The sequence below is a fragment of the Papio anubis genome, chromosome 5 (genome assembly GCF_008728515.1).
Source record: "Papio anubis isolate 15944 chromosome 5, Panubis1.0, whole genome shotgun sequence".
NCBI lineage: Eukaryota > Metazoa > Chordata > Mammalia > Primates > Cercopithecidae > Papio > Papio anubis.
Window position 1 is genome coordinate 132,134,456 of NC_044980.1, and position 14,326 is coordinate 132,148,781.

Sequence of the window (14,326 nt, forward strand, 5' to 3'; positions counted from 1 at the left end):
AAAGTGCCAGGATTACAGGCATGAGCCACTATGCCTGGCCTTTTTTTTTTCCTTTTTTTTCTTTCTTTCTTTTTTTTTTTTTTAGAGATGGGGTCTCCCTATGTTGCCCAGGCCTCCCAAAGCACTAGGATTACAGGCATGGGCCACTGTACCTTGCCTGGTGTCTTCATAAGAAGAAAGGACATGTGAAGACAGAGACACACAGAAGGGAGAATGTCATGTGACGAAGTAGGCAGAGATTGGGTCCAGGCACACCTGGGAATACCAGAAGGTAGAAGTGGCAAGGAGAGATCCTTCTCTAGAGCAGGGGTCCCCAGTCCCTGGGCCTTGGACCAATACTGGTCTGTGGCCTGTTAGGAACCGGGCTGCAGTGGGTGAGCGAGCATTACAGCCTGAGTTCTGCCTCCTGTCAGATCAGTGGTGGCATTAGATTCTCAAACTCTATTGTGAATTGCACATGCAAATTGCACATGCGAGGGATCTAGGTTGCGTGCTCCCTAGGAAAATCTAACTAATGTTCGGATGTGAGGTGGAACAGTTTCATCCTGAAATCATCCCCCTACCCATCCATGGAAAAATTGTCTTCCAAGAAACCGGTCCCTGGTGCCAAAAAGATTAGGGACTGCTACTCTAGAGACTTCAGAGGAAGTGTGGCCCTACCAACACCTTAATTTTGGACTTCTAGCCTCTGGAACTATGAGAGAATAAACATCTGTTATTTTTAGCCACGAAATTTGTGATACTTTGTTATGGCAGTTCTTGGAAACTAACATAAGCATGTTGAAGGCAACATGCTTACATGCCCCAGCCACACCAGCCATTGCTCTGTTCCTCCACCGGCCTGGCTCCTTCCCACTCCAGGGCCTTTGTGTGTGCTGCTCCCTTCAGAATGTTGCATACGCACCCACCCCCCATCACTCCCATCCTCCTCCCAAACTCAGCGTAAATGGCCGCCTTCAGGGAAATTTGACCCTGAGTATTCCAACTTCTGCACACAGCAGTAGGCTGAGTGCATTCCTCGTAGCCCTGCCACATCTGTAGTTAACTACTTACTCATACAGTTGTGTTCTGCCCATTCCCCTGTCCAACTGTAGATGCCATGACAATGAGTACTGACCTGGCACGTGCACCAGCAGTCCTATCCCATGCAGAGCACAGTACACACAGGGATAGACTGCATGGATAAAGGGTGTGCAGAAATCCTGGCCTGGCATTGGAAGGCTCAGGCGGCAGGGGGCCTCTGCTCCCTTCGCAGACTGCACTCCCTCCCCCACCTTATAGGACCTTTCTCTCCAGTCAGGCCAGGCTAGGCTGGCCTCCTGGCTTCCCTGGCCCCCATCATTCCCACTCTTTTTGGCCAAGCCACAGCTTACTTTGTCTGCATGACCTGGCCTCAATGCCTTCTGAGCCTGCAAGGCCTGCATTAGAGCAGATTCAGATTCAGGAAAATGAGCCCAGAGTAGCAGGTAGGGGAGGGAGAGGGGACAGAAGGAAGTGGAAGGAGGTGGTGTTTTTTTTTTTTTTTTTTGGTAGAGACAGGGTCTCCCTATGTTGCCCATGCTGGTCTCGGACTCCTGGGCTCAAGTGATCCTCCCACCTCAGCCTCCCAAAGTGCTGGGATTACAGGCGTGATCCATAACGCCTGACCGGAAGGAGGTCTTAAGACTGAGACAATGTTGGAATTCTCTCTCTCTCTCTCTTTCTCTCTGTGTCTCTCTCTCTTTTGAGACTAGGTTTTGCTCTGTTGCCCAGGCTGGAGTGCAGTGGTGTGATCATAGCTCACTGCAGCCTTTAACTCCTTGGGCTCAAGCGATCCTATTGCCTTGAGCTCCCAAAGCACTAAGATTACAGGCGTGAGCCACCATGCCCAGCTGGATTTTCTTTCTTTACGGCATATTTTAAACATTAAACAGGCCAGGCGCAGTGGCTCATGCCTGTAATCCCAGCACTTTGGGAGGCCAAGGCAGGAGGATCACGAGGTCAGGAGATCAAGACCATCCTGGCCAACATGGTGAAACCCCGTCTCTACTGAAAATACAAAAATTAGCTGGGCATGGTGGCACATGCCTGTAATCCCAGCTACTCTGGAGGCTGAGGCAGGAGAATTGCTTGAACCAGGGAGTCAGAGGTTGCAGTGAGCCAGGTTCGCGCCACTGCACTCCAACCTGGCGACAGAGACAGACTCTGTCTCAAAAATAAGTAAATAAATAAATAAACAAACAAACAAACATTAAACAAATGATACATGTTCAATGTAAGGAAAAGAAATCTTAGAAAACATAATGAGCAAAAAAGGGCAATAGAATAAAAATCACCCATATTCCAACTGCACAGAGGAACCTTTGTTAGCACTTTGTCCTATATTCTCCTGGGTCTTTTTTTTTTTTTCCTGAGGCAGAGTCTCGCTCTGTCACCCCGGCTGGAGTGCAGTGGCACAATCTTGGCTCACTGCAACCTCCGCTTCTCGGGTTCAAGCGATTCTCCTGGCTCAGCCTCCCAAAGATGGCCTCGATCTCCTGACCTCATGATCTGCCCGCCTCGGCCTCCCAAAGTGCTGGGATTACAGGCGTGAGCCACTCCCTGGCCTTCTCCTAGGTCTTTATGTGAGCCTATTGTAGGTTAGAGAAAGTGTCCTGCACTCTTAGGACATGATTTTGAAAAACCAGAGTTTCCAGGAAGCCTCATTGCTCCTCTGAGGCCAGGGCATCTATGAATGTGTGTCTTCCCGTGCCTAGTCATGATGTGGGGAAGGGTCCAGGGCAAGGACCCTCTGACCTGGATAGGAATGAACTATTGCTGCTCTGCAGGTGCCATTCTAGCCTCATTCTCCAGGCCTGCCCCGTTTTTGAAGCAGCTTACTGTAGCCAGAGGCAATTCCCACCCCAAGGGAACTAAAAGCTTGCATCAAGGCCAAGGAAAAATTCCCCCTCTGCCCTGTGAAGGCTTGCTGAAAATCACTGACAAGAGGCAGATTAACGGGAGGAAAAATATACAAATTTATTTGATCAGAGTTTTATGTGTCACAGAGGCCTTCAGAATGAAGACCTAAAGACAGAGGGCAAATTGTCTATTTTTATGTTTAGGTTCATCAAAGTATGGACACCCTTGTTGAAATATAATTGGACAGAAAGGGTATGTGCTAATGCTAACAGAATGAGTGGGGAAACCCAGCCACACCCGTCTGTCTAGATTCTTCTTGGCCTCTCTGAGCATGTGTTCCTTCTTTCTGAGTGTGGGGCAGGCCCCTCTCTGGAATGGGGGTTTTATAATTTATGCTCAAACAATGTAGTTCAGACTTTCCCTTCCCTTCCCTTCCCCTCCCTTCCTTCCTTTCTCTTGCTCTCTTTTTCTTTCTTTCTTCTTCTTTTTTTTTTTTGAGATGGAGTTTCGCTCTTGTTGCCCAGGCTGGAATGCAGTGGCACGATCTCGGCTCACTGCAACCTCTGCTCCCGGGTTCAAGTGATTCTCCTGCCTCAGCCTCCCAAGTAGCTGGGATTACAGGCGTGCACCATCGCGCCCAGCTAATTTTTTGTATTTTTAGTAGAGATGGGGTTTCTCCATGTTGGTCAGGCTGGTCTCGAACTGCTGACCTCAGGTGATCTGCCTGCCTTGGCCTCCCAAATTGCTGGGATTATAAGAGTGAGCCACTGCACCCGGACTTTATTTTTTTTTTTAAGATGGAGTTTTGCTCTTGTTGCCCAGGCTGGAGTGCAGTGGCATGATCTCGGCTCACCGCAAGCTCCGCCTCCCAGGTTCAAGCAATTCTCTTGCCTCAGCCTCCGGAGTAACTGGAATTTTAGGTGCCCACCACCATGCCCAGCGAATTTTGTGTATTTTTAGTAGAGATGGGGTTTCACTATGTTGGCCAGGCTGGTCTTGAACTCCTGACCTCAAGTGATCCATTTGCTTCGGCCTCCCAAAGTGCTGGGATTACAAGGGTGAGCCATTGCCCCTGGCCTTTTTTTTTTTTTTTTTTTTTTTTTGAGATAGGGTCTCACTCTGTCACTCAGGCTGGAGTGCAGTGGCGCCATCACAGCTCACTGCAACCTCTACTACCTCCAGGGGTCAAGTGATGCTCCCACCTCAGCCTCCCAAGTAGCTGGGACTATAGGCGTGTGCCACCACACCTGGCTAATTTTTTTTTTTTTTTTTTTTAGAGATGGGATCTCCCTATGTTGCTTAGGCTGGCCTCAAACTTCTGGGCTCAAGTGATCCTCCTGCCTTGGCCTCCACTCACCTGGAGTGGATGTGGTGCAGCTCCTCGGCCAGGCTGCAGACCCCATTTAACAGCTGTCCCAGTTGCAGGGAGGCTAGGTGGAGCACCAGGCACCGAAGAATGTGCTCTGGTGGCTCTTCTAGCCACCAGTGCTGGGATTACTGGCATGAAATCAAGGCCAGAACAAGTTGGGCTTTGGAGCAAGCCACCAGGCTTCAAGTCCCCACTCTCAATTACTTAGGTCGTTATTTCACCTCCCTGAGCCTTGGATTATCCATCTATAAAATGGGGCTAGAATTATACCTACCTGACAGGGTGGCTGGTGAAATGATATACAAGTGAAGTGATATATGCAACACTTGGCATAATGTCTGGAACAAGGTAAATACATTATTATTATTATTATTACTACTATTATTATTATTAATTATTATTATTAGGTTGATGCATGGGATTTTATAACCTACACTCAAACAATGTAGGTTAGATCATTTTTCTTTTCTTTTCTTTTGAGATAGTTTCACTCTTGTTGCCTAAGCTGGAGTGCAATGGCCTAATCTCCGCTCACTGCAACTTCTGCCTCTCAGGTTCCAGCGATTCTCCTGCCTCAGCCTCCCAAGTAGCTGAGATTACAAGCGCCCACCACCACTCCCAGCTAATTTTTGCTTTTAGTAGAGATGGGGTTTCACCATGTTGGTCAGGCTAGTCTCGAACTCCTGACCTCAAGTGATCCACACATCTCAGCCTCCCAAAGAGCTGGGATTACAGGCGTGAGTCACTGTGCCAGGCCCGCAATTACTTTTGCACTTACCTAATATCATCCCCACAACCAGAACCAGCAGGCTCTCTTGGAGAAGTCACAGGCGTGGCCGTTTCCTGCAAAGAGCCAAACCCCCATTCCTCTGTGCCCCTCCTCTCCCACCAAGCGCTTTATAAAAAAAGCTCTTGTTACCGGAAATAACTGCTCATTTTCCACTCCTCCCTCCTAGGTCACACTTTTGAGAAAAAGAATCTGCATTCTGGGAACCAGAAGAAAAATATGAGACGGGAAGCATTGTGTGATGTGTGTGCTGCCTTTGGCTGAGCGTGTGGAGTCCTGCTCAGTGTTGGGCACAGTGTGTTTGATCGTGGTGGCTTGAGGGCAACCTGGTGTTCAGAACTGTGACTGTGGTGAGTGTTTCTAAACATGCTTGGTTTGGGGGTAGCAAAGGGCAATGGAACGGAGTCTTTCTCAAACCTCACCCCTGACCCCAGGACTCAGGTCCAGCTCATCAGGGCTTTGAGGGAAGGGTCCTACCTCTCCCCAGGAAGAGGAAATACCCTCCTTCCCAGCATCACTAAAGCTGTGGTTTGGAGAGACGCCAGGGCTAGAGTGTTGTGGAGAAATCAATCGTTGTTAACATCTCATTTTCAGGCTGCACTCAGAGAAGCTGCCCTTGACTGCTGGTAGCGCCGGGCCTTCTCTCCTCGTCATCATCCAGAGCAGCCTGTGTCTGGGAGGCAGACGGTAGGCTCAAGATCAGCCTGGCAGAATGCCAAGCCTAGGGCCCCTGGCACCCAGAGGCGAGGGGGTGCCTGCTGGTTGCCCTATCCCCACTCCCTGAGCTCTGTTTTCCACTTTATTGACTAAGGTCCTCCCTGGGGTGAGTTCCGGGGACAGGGAAACCCAGGTCCCCAAGGGTTCTTGGTTGGGTAGGGCTGCACAGGACAGCTTCAAGTCTGGGTCTGGGGTAGTTGCTGCCTTCTTTCTTCACCACACCTGTGGTCTCCCTGGGGCTTGGTGGGGCATGTGTGTGTAGGACCTGCTCTGTTTTCAGCACCTGCTCTGTTTTCAGCAAACCTCGCAGAGACAGGAGCTTTGGGGTGACTAAGTCCCAGCCTGTCTCCTAGAGGTGTCTCTAAGAGCAGCCTTTGGGAGTGGCTGGGCACCAGGGAAAGGGGAACTGGGAGGAAATGCCCAGCCAGAGCCTCAGTCCCAGAAGGGCAGGAGGGCAAGGGGAGAATGATCATGCATTTCTTGGTGCCCACAGATGACCCGCTCCAGTCTGCATCCATCCATCCCGTGTCCCAGGGGTCACGGGGCCCAGAAGGCAGCCTTGGTTCTGCTGACTGCCTGCCTGGGGACCCTTTGGGGGCTAGGAGAGTCACCAGAGCACATTCTCCGGTGCCTGGTGTTCCACTTAGCCTCCCTGCAGCTGGGACAGCTGTTAAATGGGGTCTGCAGCCTGGCCGAGGAGCTGCGCCACATCCACTCCAGGTGACTCACTGCAGTACCCATGTGACAGGGTTTCCAACATGTATCACTCCCTTGATGCCTAGCCCTGCCCCTCCTTGAACCTCTCTGGCTGAGCTGGGCTTGGGGGCTGGGGCCTGGCTGTCACCCACAGGTACCGGGACAGCTACTGGAGGACTGTGCGGGCCTGCCTGGGCTGCCCGTTCCACCATGGGACTCTGTTGCTGCTGTCCGGCTATTTCTACTATTCCCTTCCAAATGCGGTCGGCCTGCCCTTCACTTGGATGCTTGCCCTCCTGGGCCTTTCGCAGGCACTGAACATCCTCTTGGGCCTCAAGGTATGACACAGGGGGAGGTAGAAGCTCTGGCCAAGTGGAGGCTGTGGCTGGTGTGACCTGCCCTGAGTTGAATACTGGAAGTGGAACTGGTTTAAAGGTTGGAGTCCATGGAGTAGAACGTATAATGTCCTGGAACAGTGGGTTTGACAATGGCAAAGGAGGGATCAAGTCAGGAGCAGGTTGGGAAGCCTTGGAGGAGGAGGAAGAGGAGTTCTCTGGGTGTCCTTGATGGAGGCCCCCCATCCCCATCCCGCTGTCCACAGGGCCTGACCCCAGCTGAGATCTCTGCAGTCTGTGAAAAAGGGAATTTCAACGTGGCCCATGGGCTGGCATGGTCATATTACATTGGATATCTGCGGCTGATCCTGCCAGGTGGGCCATCCTCTCTGCCCCCATTTCTAGATCTAACAAAATAGACACTAAGACACACAGCCTCTTGTGTTTCTTAACACACAGAACTCACTATACTTTTCAAAGCGTTTTCATGTCTACGAAATCCTTTAATCCCAAGGCATGAAGGATGTCACTATGATGCCTGGTTTGCAGAAAGGAATATGGGGCTTAGAGCCATTAAGTGACTTACCCAAGGTCACTCGTGAATTCTTTTTTTTTTGAGAAGGAATCTCGCTCTGTCACCCAGCCTAGAGTGCAGTGGTACCATGTCGGCTCACTGCAACCTCCTCCTCCCAGGTTCAAGTGATTCTCCTGGCTCAGGCTCCCGAGTAGCTGGGATTACAGGCACCTGCCACCAAGCCTGGCTAATTTTTGTATTTTTAGTAGATAGTAGAGACAGGGTTTCACCGTATTGGCCAGGCTGGTCTCGAACTCCTGACCTCAAGTGATCTGCCCGCCTCAGCCTCCCAAAGTGTAGGATTACAGGCATGAGCCACCATGCCCAGCCGTAAATTATGTCAATAAATATTTACTGCATGTTGTGTGCTCTCATGTACATTTTCTTTTCTTTTTTTTTTTTTTGAGACGGAGTCTCAGTGGAGTACAGTGGCTGGATCTCAGCTCACTGCAAGCTCCACCTCCCGGGTTTACACCATTCTCCTGCTTCAGCCTCCTGAGTAGCTGGGACTACAGGCGCCCACCACCTCACCCGGCTACTTTTTTTGTATTTTTTAGTAGAGACAGGGTTTCACCGTGTTAGCCAGGATGGTCTCGATCTCCTGACCTCGTGATCCGCCCGTCTTGGCCTCCCAAAGTGCTGGGATCACAGGCTTGAGCCACTGCGCCCGGCCTCATGTGCATTTTCTGATTCACACCCTGTGAGGAAGAAATAATCATTCCTGTTTTATTTATTTATTTTTTAAAATAAGAGGGTTTTGCTGTGTTACCCAGCCTGGTCTCAACTCCTGGGCTCAAGCAATCCTCTTGCCTTGGCCTGCCAAAGTGCGGAGATAACAAGCAGGAGTCACCATGCCCATCACTATTTTAGATTTTTTTTTTTTTTTTTTGAGACGAAGTCTCACTCTGTTGCCCAGGCTGAAGTGCAGTGGCACAATCTCGACTCATTGCAACCTGTGCCTCCTGGGTTCAAGTCTTTCTCCTGCCTCAGCCTCCTACGTAGCTGGAATTACAGGTGCCCGCCACCACGCCTGGCTAATTTTTTTGTATTTTTAGTAGAGACGGGGTTTCACCATGTTGCCCAGGCTGGTCTTGAATTCCTGACCTCAAGTAAACCACCCACGTCGGCTTCCCAAAGTGCTGAGATTACAGACATGAGCCACCGCACCGGCCTTAGATTTTTTTTTTTTTTTTTAGATGGAGTTTCACTCTTTCGCCCAGACGGGAGTGAAGTGGCACAATCTGGGCTCACTGCAACTTCTGCTTCCCAGGTTCCAGTGATTCTCCTGCCTCAGCCTCCCAAGTAGCTGGGATTTTAGGGGCCCACCACCATGCCCACCTAATTTTTGTATTTTCAGTACAGACGGGTTTCACCATGTTGGGTAGGCTAGTCTCAAACTCCTGACCTCAGGTGATCCACCCGCCTTGGCCTCCCAAAGTGCTAGAATTATAGGTGTGAGCCGCTGTGCCCAGTGTTGTTGTTGTTTTTTTTTTTTTTAAGTGCAGTTCTGAGAGATCAAGTGAATTATCCGACATCACATAGCTTAGAGAGAGGAGGAGAAAGGATTTGAACCCAGGTTTGTCCAGAGCCTGGACCCTAGACCACTTCACTGTGGAGCCTCTTTTTTTTTTTTTTTTTTTTGAGATGAAGTCTCTTTCTGTTGCCCAGACTGGAGTACAGTGGTGACAAGATCTTGGCTCACTGCAACCTCTGCCTCCCAGTTTCAAGTGATTCTCCTGCCTCAGCCTCCTGAATAGCTAAGATCACAGGCACGTGCCACCGTGCCTGGCTAATTTTTGTATTTTTAGTAGAGACATAGTTTCACCATGTTGCCCAGGCTGGTGTCGAACTCCTGACCTCAAATGATCCACCTGCCTCAGCCTCCCAAAGTGCTGGGATTACAGGTGTGAGCCACTGTGCCTGGCCTAAGCCTGTGTGTTTTATTCCTCTGACTTGCAGGCTAAAGCTGCAGCTCTTCCATATCTCATTGCTATTTCCTAGGGCTTCTGCTAGGAGACTGATCTGGGTACAGGAGAATGCTGGAAATGTCACTTCCCAGGGCTGTGCCTGCCTCTCAGCCCTGAAAGCCATGGTGGAAAGGGGCGGGGCTGACATAGACATCTGAGGAAAGAAGTGAGGGAGGGCAAAGGGCAGTGCAGTAAGAGAAGGGGTGGGGAGGGCTTTTGGAGGCGCTGCCCCTCCTGGCCTCCTGTATAATGAGAGTGCACTGGACTCTCCATTCTCTGGCACCTACATACTGCAGGGGCCAATGACCTGGGTCTCACTCCTGAATTAGGTGGGAGATAGGGTTAGCAGGAATGACTTCTTGGGCTTCCCTGCCTCAGGACTCCAGGCCCGGATTCAAACTTACAATCAGCATTACAACAACCTGCTACGGGGTGCAGTGAGCCAGCGGCTGTATATCCTCCTCCCGTTGGACTGTGGGGTGCCTGATAACCTGAGTATGGCTGATCCCAACATTCGCTTCCTGGATAAACTGCCCCAGCAGACCGCTGACCGTGCTGGCATCAAAGATAGGGTTTACAGCAACAGCATCTATGAGCTTCTGGAGAACGGGCAGCGGGTGAGTGTGCAGGGGAGTGGGGGTCTCTGGGCAGAGGTCAGGACCCCAGAACCCTGGGCCCTAGCCAAGCGCTGATGAAAATTCACTGCCCTTCTCTGAGCTGTAGTGTCCCTAGCTGGTCCCAGGTCTGGGCAGGATTCAGCACTGAATGATAATGATAAGTAACATTTATTGAGCACTTACTACATGCTGGATGCTATTCTGGGTGTGTCATCTGATCACCTCATTGAAATCTCACCACCACCCTATGGGGTAGGGACTGTTAGCATCCCCACTTTACAGAGGAGGACACTGAGGCTCAGAGACACCATTGGAAAGTAGACGATTTCAACTTGACTGTACCATGCTCTTGACCATAAAGCTGCCCCAGACGAAGCCTGTGAGAACATCTGAAGGATTTCATGTGGGTGCAGGGGAACCCAGATCAGAGTTGAACCCCAGAGCCCAGCCCCAGACCTGATTCCTAGCTGGAGCAGTTGACAGCTTTGCTCTGCAGGTCTTGCCCTAGGATCTTAGGAGAAGGATCTGTGAAGGGTAAATTTAGCCCGGCCCTGTCCCTGATTTCAGAGTTGGGTATCAGAGGCAAAGGCAGCCCAGACAGCATAGACCCCATTAGGGTGGCCACCTCCCAGGACTCTATCGTTACAGGCTGAGGGAGTGGGGCCTCAGCCTGTGGTACTGGGGGCCACAGCCTAGACTGGATCCTCCATTCTCCATCCGCCTGGTCCCTGGCTTAGTCTGGTCTTCCTCTTACCTCCTCCAGGCAGGCACCTGTGTCCTGGAGTATGCCACCCCCTTGCAGACTTTGTTTGCCATGTCACAATATGGTCAAGCTGGATTTAGCCGGGAGGATCGGCTTGAGCAGGCCAAACTCTTCTGCCGGACACTGGAGGACATCCTGGCAGATAACCCTGAGTCTCAGAACAACTGCCGCCTCATTGTCTACCCGGGTGAGGAGTTGATAGGGTGAGAGGTTGATAGGCTGGAGGGCAAGAGGAGTCACGGGTCCCAGGGTCTCCCAAAGAGTCAGAAGGGGCTACAGCAGCACCATGCTCTGGGCCTGCCCTTCCTTCCCTGGGAGAAGCCCCCCTCTTCCCAGCACACCAGATTGCTTTTTTAGGTCTTTGACTGTAGTCCCTCAGTGGAGCCTGAAGAGATGGGTTCTAGGGGCCCCTCACTTCATCTAGGATTCCAGAGGAAACAGAAGAGTCCCAGGCCAGTATGTACTGGGCACAGGAGATTGGGGCTGCAGCCTTGGCTCCACTACTCCCTCACTGTATGACCTCGGGCATGTTTCTGCTCCTCTCTGAACATCAGCTTCAGCTTCAGAAGTGAGAGGGTGGGGCCGGGTGCAGTGGCTCACGCCTGTAATCCCAGCACTTTGGGAGGCCGAGGCGGGAGGATCACGAGATCAGGAGATCGAGACCATCCTGGCTAACCCGGTGAAACCCCATCTCTACTAAAAACACAAAAAATTAGCCGGGTGTTGTGGCGGGTGCCTGTAGTCCCAGTTACTCGGCAGGAGAATGGAGTGAACCTGGGAGGCGGAGGTTGCAGTGAGTTGAGATCGCACCACTGCACTCCAGCCTGGGCGACAGATATAGGCTCTGTCTCAAAAAAAAAAAAAAAAAAGAAGTGAAAGGGTGGAATTTCATTCTCTCTGAAATCACTTCTTTTTTTTTTTTTTTTTTTTTTTGAGACAGAGTCTCGCTCTGCTGTCTAGGCTGGAGTGAAGTGGCTCGATCTCGGGTCACTGCAACCTCCACCTCCCAGGTTGAAGCGATTCTCCTCCCTCAGCCTCCCAAGTAGCTGGGACTACAGGTGCCCGTCACCACGCCTGGCTAATTTTTGTATTTTTAGTAGAGACGGGATTTCACCATATTGGCCAGGCTGGTCTCGAACTCCTGACCTCGTGATCCACCTGCTTCAGCTTCCCAAAGTGCTGGGATTACAGGCATGAGCCGCTGCGCCCGGCCTGAAACCACTTCTAGCCTAGGATTGCATGAAACTCTAGTCCCAGTGGCTGGGGGGTGGGTAGGAAGAGGGGGTAGGGAGGGTTAGAGGATCTTCCCAGCAAGTCCTCTAGGTGTGTTCGAGTGGGAATGTGTAAGATCCTCTCTCCACTCTCCCCCATTTCCCTGTTCCAGAACCTGCAGATGACAGCAGCTTCTCGCTGTCCCAAGAGGTTCTCCGGCACCTGCGGCAGGAGGAAAAGGAAGAGGTTACTGTGGGCAGCTTGAAGAACTCAGCGGTGCCCAGTACCTCCACAATGTCCCAAGAGCCTGAGCTCCTCATCAGTGGAATGGAAAAGCCCCTCCCTCTCCGCACGGATTTCTCCTGAGACCCAGGGTCACCCTGCCAGAGTCTCCAGTGGTCTCCAAGCCTCTGGACTGGGGGCTTGCTTCAGTGGCTGCATGTCCAGCAGAGCTATTTCCTTCCACAGGGGGCCTTGCAGGGAAGGGTCCAGGACTTGACATCTTAAAATGAGTCCTGTCCCCTTGGGCCAGTCGTTTTCCCTCTCTGAGCCTCAGTGTCTTCAACCTGTGAAATGGGATCATAATCATTGCCTTACCTCCCTCATGGTTGTTGTGAGGACTGAATGTGTGGAAGTTTTTTGTAAACTCTGGATGCTAGGTACTTAGGGAATGTGCCAGGTGTCTTTCATGGGGCCTTCCAGACCCATTCCCCAGCCTTCTGCCCTTCCTCTGCCTGGGGACGCCGAACTCTCTCGATGGTATCGACAGGCTCCCTTGCCCTTTGGCTCCTGGTCATGTTCCATTATTGGGGAGCCCCAGCAGGAGAATGGAGGAGAGGAGGAGACTGAGTTTGGGGTAATGAATCCCCCGGCTCCTGCCCTGCAGCATCAAGGTTGCTGTGGACTCTCCTGCCGGGCAACTTTTGAGTAATCATGACTATCTCTAGGATTCTGGCATCACTTCCTTCCCTGGCCCCTTAAGCCTAGCTGTGTATCCACCCCACTCCGCCCCTGCCACCCCACTAGAGTACTCCCTCTCACTTGCGGTTTCCTTATACTCCACCCTTTTCCCTTTTTAAAGCACACCTCAGATTACACAATGTGAGTGAGTCGTCTTTTTCCGCTGGACTCTGACTGATATAACAGATGGGAATTACTGTCCCTGATGTCCAAACCTGCCTGCACATGCATGCCTCCCTGCACCCCTCCTTATCCTAGTACAGGGCAGCAGGGTGCTGGGTGTCATTTTCCATCTGGACAGAGCCTACTAGTCAGGCTGAGGGCACCTGTTCTTTCAGTGCCTTTCTCTTCAGTGAGAGGCTTGGGGAGCAGGGACCACAGGCTGGCCTGAGCCAGCACACAGATGATGCCACGAGGGTACACAGCTGTGTCCTGGGCAAGGGGCCACTCAAAGGAGCAGGTGACACTAACTATAGGTGCCAGATGAGAGAGCCTGCAAAGGGACAAGGGGAAAGAGTTTGTGTGATGAGATGGGACAGTCCCTGGAGGGCCTTGGACAGCACAGCCAACTGCCATGCCGTACCTTCCGCCATCACGGTTACAACTGAGTCACCGATTCCACGCTGTGGTGGCGCAGTTACCCCCATCTGGGAGGGCAGACAGCCTATCTCTGTTAGTTTCATTTGTCTCAGCAGGCTGGGCTCATTCCCTCCCACCCACTTTTTTTTTTTTTTTTTCTTTTTTGAGATGGAGTTTCACTGTTGTCACTCAGGTTGGAGTGCAATGGCATGATCTTGGCTCACTACAACCTCCGCCTCCAGGGTTCAGGCGATTCTCCTGCCTCAGCCTCCGTAGTAGCTGGGTTTACAGACATGCACCACCATGCCCAGCTAATTTTGTATTTTTAGTAGAGACGGGGTTTCGCCAGGCTAGTCCTGAACTCCTAACCTTGGGTGATCCTCCCACTTTGGCCTCCCAAAGTGTTAGGATTACAGGCGTGAGCCACCGTGCCTGGCCTTTTTGTGTGTGTGTGTGTGTGTCACAAATGCTCAATATACATTTCTGAGTACAGCATCACTGCGGAGAAATGCTCCACACAGACACACATGGGTCAGAAGGAACTGGCTGCCCCTAAGGACGGCAGAGCCAAGGGAGTCAAGAGGGAACAGTCCCCAGTCTTCCTAAGTATCCCAGCCACCCTGTTCCCAAGGCCTGAAGATCCTCCATCATCACACCAGTGGCTTGTATACTAGAAACCAGCCCAGAATCAAAGGCCTTTCCAGTCCATCCAGTCCCTATCATGGGGCTTAGGCTGTGGAGTCTGATGGCCCCAGGTTCAAATCCTGACTCTACCATTTAGTACCTGTGTCTACCTAAGTATCTTGATAACCCTCGGTTTGCCCAAGTGTAAAATGGGGATAGCAGTGGCCCCTCCCCTGGAGGTTGCTG

The 14,326-nt window shown here is 51.5% G+C and overlaps 1 protein-coding gene across 3 annotated transcripts; it reads left to right on the forward strand.

Annotated features, from left to right (window-relative positions):
• Window positions 1-5,152: 5,152 nt before the first annotated feature.
• Window positions 5,153-13,017, forward strand: STING1 (stimulator of interferon response cGAMP interactor 1). Of its 3 annotated transcripts, XM_003900183.5 has the most exons (8): window positions 5,153-5,386; window positions 5,631-5,723; window positions 6,247-6,473; window positions 6,604-6,787; window positions 7,051-7,159; window positions 9,704-9,942; window positions 10,706-10,892; window positions 12,090-13,017. In XM_003900183.5, the coding sequence occupies exons 3-8, from the start codon at window positions 6,247-6,249 to the stop codon at window positions 12,281-12,283; spliced, it is 1,140 nt and encodes a 379-aa protein (XP_003900232.1). In that variant the 5' UTR covers window positions 5,153-5,386; window positions 5,631-5,723; the 3' UTR covers window positions 12,284-13,017. The 3 variants fall into 3 exon arrangements, with proteins under 3 accessions (XP_003900232.1, XP_021795909.1, XP_031522654.1); XM_021940217.1 differs by lacking the exon at window positions 10,706-10,892; XM_031666794.1 differs by lacking the exon at window positions 6,247-6,473 and having other exon boundaries at window positions 5,172-5,386.
• The last annotated feature ends 1,309 nt before the right edge of the window (window positions 13,018-14,326 follow it).